The sequence below is a fragment of the Cryptomeria japonica genome, chromosome 5 (assembly GCF_030272615.1).
Source record: "Cryptomeria japonica chromosome 5, Sugi_1.0, whole genome shotgun sequence".
In the NCBI taxonomy this organism is placed as follows: Eukaryota; Viridiplantae; Streptophyta; class Pinopsida; order Cupressales; family Cupressaceae; genus Cryptomeria; species Cryptomeria japonica.
Genome location: NC_081409.1, coordinates 416,081,642 through 416,088,840, shown reverse-complemented (window position 1 = coordinate 416,088,840; position 7,199 = coordinate 416,081,642). Strand labels below are relative to the sequence as shown.

Genomic DNA, 7,199 nt, shown 5'->3' with positions numbered 1-7,199 from the left:
GCAAGGTAGCTTAATTTTTTATTTGTGCCTTGTGGGACATTTATATACAAAATTTTACATTATAAATTAACCTATTTTTCACCCTAGCTCTCCTAAATGTTCCAACCTACATTGTGCTGACACGTTCCCTTGATATCCCTAAATGCAAAAAACTGCTAAACTTTGACGATCTGATTCTAAAAATTCATGACATATACGAATTATTTCATTTAAATCTATATAGTCACATAAGTCCCATTCACATTAACCTCTCTTAGTTTTTTAAGTCTCCGAATCCAATTGGCCATGCTGAAAGTTTTCTCGTTTTGCGAAAACTATCAAATGCATTCAATGTGAAGTTGGAAGGTAGATTATTTTTGTTATGTGCATTATGGGACCAAACCATTAGTTGCAACACATCCAAGTGGGAAATCTTACACTAGGTATGGTATTGTTTTACACCTTATCTCTTTTGAACATACTAGGCTACACTATGTCGATATTTTCTCTTGAGAGCCCCAAGTACAATATATTATGAAACTTTGATGGGTTGTTTCTCAAAATCCATGACACATGTGAATATTTTATCAGAACCTATATGCTCATGTTGGTCACTCCATGATAACCTCTCTCAAATTTTGATGTCTCCAAACTAGTTGGTCATGGTGAAAAATTTTTGAGTGTTGCAAAAATTGTCAAATGAATTCAATCTAAAGTTGTAAGGTAGCTTAATTTTTGTTTTGTGCATCATGGTACCAAATTATTAGTACCAACATGTTCGGTTGGGTAGTTTTACACTAGGCATGGTCCTTTTTCACACCTTAGCTTTCCCAAACAATCCAAGCTACACTATGCCAATGCTTTCTCTTAAGAGCCCTAAGTGCAAAAAATTGCGCAACATTGAGGGGATATTTCTCAGTACTTGTGGTACATACAAACATTTTATCTAAACCTATAAGTTCATGTAGGGTCCCTCCACAATATCCTCTCAATTTTTTAAGTCTCCAATCTAGTTGGTCATGGCAAAAAAAAAATTAACATTGCAAAAATTATCAAATTCAATCAATGTAAAGTTGCAATGTAGCTTAATTTTCATCATATGCATTGTGGGACTTAACCATCAACACCAACATGTCGAGGTGGGTATTTTTACACTAGACATGGTCCTATTTTCCACCCCATCTCTCTCGAACATTTTAGACTACATTTTGTCAACACTTTCTCCCAAGATCCCTAAGTGTAAAAAACTACCAATTTTTGATGAGTTGTTTCTCAAAATATGTGACAAATATGAATGTTTTGTTTGCACCTACAAGGCCACATAAGGCCCCTTCATAATAGACTCTCTCACTTTTTTAAGAGTAAAATTCAGTTGACCATGCCAAAAGTTTTTCAAATCTTATAAAAAATGTCAAATGTATTAATGTAAAGTTGAAAGGTAGCTTAATTTTTGTTTTGTGCGTTGTGAGGCCAAACTGTGAATGCCAACACATTTGAGTGGGCAATTTTATGCTAGGAATGATTCTATTTTGTACCCCAATGCTCCCAAACATCCCATGCTACATTGTGTTTATTCTTTCTTTTAAAAGCCCTAGGTGCAAAACACTATCAAACTTTGATGAGTTATTTTTTGATATCTATGGCACATATGAATGTTTTGTTTGAACCTATAGGGTCACATAGAGCCCCTCCACAATAAACTATCAAATTTTCAATACTAAAATCGAGTTGGTCCTAGCAAAAAATTTTCAAACATTGCATTTTTTTTCAAATGTACTCATTGTAAAGCTACAAGGTAGCTTAATTTTTGTTTTGTGCATCATGTGGCTGAACCATCAATGCTAACACATTTGAGTAGGAAATTTTATGCTAGACATGGTCCTACTTTGCAATCCAACTATATTGAACATTCGAGGGTACATTCTTCTGACAACTTTTTCTTAAGAGATCCAAGTGCAAAGAATTATTGAACTTCAACGAGTTGTTTATGAAAATTTATGGCACAAATGGCTATTCCTTCTAAACCTACATGTGCACATAGGATCCCTTCAAAATAAACTCTCTCATTTTTTGAATATTGAAATCTAGTTGGTTGTAGATTATTTTTCTCAAATGTTGCAAAAGTTATCAAATACATCTAATGTAAAGTTGCAAGGTAGCTTGATTTTTGTTCTACAAATCAGGGGACCAAACCATCAATTCCAACACATCCAAGTGGGTAGGTTAATGCTAAGAGTGATCCTATTTCACAACCTAGATTTTCCAAACCTTGAAGGCTATGTTGTGCCAACTCTTTTATTAAGAGTCCTAAGTGCAAAAAAATATCAAACTTTATCAAGATATTTCTTAGACTCTATGACACACACAAACATCATGTTTGAACCTATAGGTGCAAATAGGGTTGCATCATAGTAACCTCTATCATTTTTCAAAATATCTGAACCATTTTAAAATTGCAACAATGTCTCTAAAGTTGAAAAAATCATCAAATGCAATTGGTATAAAGTTGTTGGGAGGTATATTTTTCACATTTCATCTTCTAGGGGTAAACTAACTATGTGAATATGTTAGGGTGGGTTGGTGAGAACTAAGGGAGGCCTTATTTAGTACCATGACTATCCCAATTGTTGTGAGCTACATAGTTATGACTATTGTAGTGTGGCAATGGATTGTTATGTGGATTAGGGCAACTATTTAAAGATATCCAAGTACACATATATATATCTCAATTTTTATTAACTCAATTCATTTTCTTGTGATGGCAATGAATGCAATATTAAAAAATGCTTCAAATTTTTTCAATGAGATGGTACTATAAGTGATATGACAATCAATGGGTGTTTTAAAGAATAATTTTGTTATTTATTTCATGTTGGTAAAAGGTTTAAGCAGGTCATGAGAATTAAATGAAGACATGATAGTGCCAAAAAGATAGTAGTATATGAGTTCTAATCAAGAAACCTATAGGACTATTAGGGTAATGCAAAAAAGATGTTAAAATAGGCAAAGACTTTATGAGTTTTATGAATCTTGAGAGTTACACATCTTAGCACTAACAATTCCTATGATTGCGGTTCATATATTTTTTAATAAAAACTAAAAATTAAATAAAACATTAAATATTTTGTGTAGTGTTCACATTGACTAAAAACTAACTTGAAAAGAAACACTTATTAAATATTTATAATAATAATAAAATTAAAACATTCAAAGTAACCCTAATTAGTGTTTTTATTTGAAATTATATAAAAGATATTTTATACTTTTTTTTGTTTGTTTAAACTAACTATTTAGTATATTATTATATTTCTTTAAAAATTGAATAAATAAAAAAAGCTAAAATAATGAAGTAAATATCAATAGTTCTTGATAAACAATGTAAATAAAATAAAATCATTCTTATCATCAAAATAGTAAAGTAAAAATGAAATCATTTTAAAAATAAATAAATTTAAATAGATTTATATGTTAAAATAAAATACATTTATTCATAAGCCAACATGAAAAATGGTGGAGTGAAGCAAGTTTGCTGGCTTCAGGAGACACAAGGGTTTTAATTACAGAGACGACGCAAAGAGGAGATGGCCCTTCAGGAGAAAACACAGCCACGGATGGAAGGCGAGTGGTCAGCAAACATCGCGACAAGGCTCTTGCTCATGGAAGGCTCTGGGGAATGTTAAGCACTGGAACAGAAGGAGAGAAGAGGGTCCCAAATCACCTTGGAAACAAAAGGCAGGTTTCTTTCAGAGATATTGTGATTTCGGAACCAGCCCTAAAGTGGACTTCAGGATGGTGCAGGAGAAGTTCTGGTAGCCAAAGATATCTTTAGAAGCAGCAAAGGTCCTAGAGGTAAACCCTAATGCAGAAATAAGTAGAGTTTTGACAGTTTATCTTTCAAATGATGCATGGAAAGACTCTCTCAGCTTTCTGACAAACAAAGGCCTTTTCGTTAAATGGGGAGGAACATGGCCGGCCTTCACCAAATTTAGGAACTGGTGTGATAAAAACTGGGGGGAAGGCATGGACCTAAAAACATTGGGCAATGGTTACTATTTAGTAATCTGCCCAACAGCTCAGGATAGAGACTGGATTTTAGAAAATGGCCCTTTTTTTATTGAAGGAAAAGGATTAAACATATCAGCTTGGATCCCAAATTTTAATCCGTTTGAAGCCTCAATAGAAAAAACCCTCATTTGGATTAAATTATCAGGTCTACCCTAGGAATATAAGGATGCAGAAACTCTGAAACAAATAGGTAACCACTTGGGGGAGTTTATAATGTCGGAAGAGCTTGTAGACCCATCTGACTTCAGCATGATTACAAGACTATGTGTAAACTAGTAGACAGTTCACAACCTGCCAGATACATTAGAAATTAAAACAGGGATGGGGATTTGGAAACAAAAAGTTATGCTAGAGGAAGACATGGAATCATGTGCTAAATGCTCCAACAAAATTCATCCACTGGGTTTCTACAAAAAAGAAACAAAAGGCAAAGAAATAATAAAACAACATTTGGAGAAGGAGATTATTAGATTGACTGAAGGTTATCATGGAGAATGTCAGTGGAATGAAAAAGATTGGGAGATTAACTCAATTGCAAAATATGGTAGAAATTGTTCAAAGGGAACCCAGATGGTCATAGTTGACTATCAGAAGACATTCATTGATGAGACTTTTATGGCAAAGGCTCAATCTCTAGTTCATATCAATAAGAAAATGGGACTAGAGGAAAGCAGCGAAGGTCACTTCCCCATTACCACTGGGAATGCAGGTTGTTTGTTAGGGAATGGAATTCTGGAAGGTGACAGGAGGGAGATGGCTTTAGGAGAGGAGGGTAGAAAATTTTATCCTCTGGAAAACAGGGCCCCTCCACAATAGGAAAATACCTCAGCCCCCCAAATATGTATGTTAAACGATAAGGCACTACAGCAGGGGAACAATATGACTACTCCCTCTCCCAATGCAGTGATTTTTATGGAGGACAGCATCGTCCAATCTAATCAGGAGACTAAGATAAATTTGGAACAAATTCACTCTCCGTGCAACTCATAGAGATCGAGAAGAAACACAGTCTCACCAGGGGAGGACCCAATATACAAGGATAGCCAAATCTCCCCAATCAGAAATCTAAACAGCTCCTTTGATGGGGTAGAAGACAGCGGAGGGAACTTTTCTGGGTCTGATTATGACTATGAATCTTCAGGATTCCAGGACGAAGAGGATGAATTGGGATTGGGAGCAGTAGAAGGAGTACAAGGGAGGCGATCTTTGGAAACTACTCTATCCCTCCAAACCAAAGCCAAAGTTGGGAAGAAAAAGAAAAGAGGTGCAAAGTCGAATAAGTTCAAACTGGAATTGGCGGGCAATGCAACAGGCCAAAGCAAATTGAGATCGAGAAAAGGCTATGCCCTTTCCCAAGGGTAATGAGGACCCTCTTGTGGAATGTCAGGGGCTGCAATGCCCCTGACAAGATTCTCTTGATCAAGTGATGCATTGATCAAGTGAGACCGGACATCTTTCTCATACAAGAAACAAAGATCAAAGAAGAGGATGTTAGTTTGTTTACAAGGAAATTTCAATCATGAAAATGTAGTTTGGTGGGAGCATAAGGCACTTCAGGAGGCCTAGCAGCTCTTTGGAAGGAATCAGTTCCAGAAGTGGTTGTTGTTAGGGCCACTCCTTGGTGGCAATGGCTGAAGATTAAATCATCGCAACTTCAGACAAGTTTCTTCCTCTTAAACATATATGGGCCTACCAACACAAATTTGAAAAATCAAGTGTAGAGTGAGATATCTGAAATTTTGAGTAATGACAAGGAGAATATATTCATCTTGGGAGGTGATTTCAATGCCCTACTTTGGCCTTCAGACAAAATGGGGGGAGTGGGCTGGAACAGGCAGAGCCAAAGAGATTTTAGCTCCTTTGTTATAAGCTCAGGTTTGTTTGAAATCCCTTTCAAAATGGGGGACTTCACATGGACCAACAGGAGGAGTGGCTTCCTAAATATCACTGAAAAGTTAGATAGGTTTTTTATAGCTGGATATTGGACAAAGAGCCACTGGACCAGTGAAGCGGAGATTCTACCCATCACGGGATCAGACCATTATCACATATGCCTAAGGATTCAAGATGACCATGCTCCAGAGAGATGTCCCTTCAAATTTGAGGCAATGTGGCTTCGGGACAGTAGCATCAGAAACCTTATTGACCAATGGTGGAAACACAAGACAATTAATCCAGGTAATAAAGCTTTCAAAAAAATCCAATTTGTAAAGGAACAATTAAAGCAGTGGAATAGAGAATCTTTTAGAAATATCTTTAAAGATAAGATTGATTTAGAAAAAGGACTTAAATTTTTACATGAGCAAATTATCAGCAATGGGATGGATGAAGATCTATTTAAAAAGGAGAAAATTCTTAGCTCTAAATACTCAGAGGTATTAGCTAGAGAGGAAATCCAGAGAAACTTGGCTAAAGGATGGTGATAGGAACACAAAAAATTTCCACACCTCAGTTAAAGTTAAAAGAGCACACAACAAGATCTTCTCAATCAAAAAAAAAGATGGAATCACAATCACAGACCTAAAACAAATTAATCGACCAGCAATCGATCATTTCTCAGAAAGTTTTAACAGGATGGAAAATCGGGAAGCAAACATGCCTCACATTCTAGAGGTCATTCCTCCATCTATAATGGAAGATCACAACAGAAGGTTAATGGAGCAGGTTTCTATGGAAGAGGTTAAAAAGGATGTCTTTAGTTTAGGTGCAGAAAAATCACCTAGACTAGATGGCTTCCAAGCTCTTTTCTTTCAAAAGTTTTGAGACATAATGGCAGAAGACATCCATGGAGTTGTAGAGGAATCTAGGAAGGGAGGCTTTATTTTAAAAGATTTCGACAACACTTTCATAGCTTTGATCCCAAAGAAGGCAGAAATCAACTCTTTCGATGACTTTCACCCAATATCGCTTTGCAATTCCATTTATAAAATCATTGCTAAAGTCATCTCAAATAGACTAAACCCAGTTTTGGATCTAGTTATTTCAAGTGAACAAAGTGGTTTTGCTCCAGGCAGGTCTATCTTTGAAGGTATTATTCTGGCCCATGAAGTTGTTCATTCCATTCGGACAGCAAGGTCAGAGAAGATGATGATTAAGGTTGACATTAGGAAAGCATATGATGAGGTAAACCAGGACTTCCCTATAAAAGTCCTTCA

At 35.8% G+C, this 7,199-nt stretch overlaps 1 protein-coding gene across 1 annotated transcript; it reads left to right on the top strand.

Moving 5' to 3' along the window:
* Positions 1 to 5,855: 5,855 nt before the first annotated feature.
* LOC131028190 (uncharacterized) lies at positions 5,856 to 6,467 on the top strand. Its single transcript, XM_057958432.1, has one exon. It carries the CDS (start codon positions 5,856 to 5,858, stop codon positions 6,465 to 6,467), a length of 612 nt encoding a protein of 203 aa, XP_057814415.1.
* The last annotated feature ends 732 nt before the right edge of the window (positions 6,468 to 7,199 follow it).

Coding starts and splice junctions, on each gene's coding strand:
- LOC131028190 (XM_057958432.1), top strand. CDS start 5,856: ATGGGGGGAGTGGGCTGGAACAGGCAGAGCCAAAGAGATTTTAGCTCC.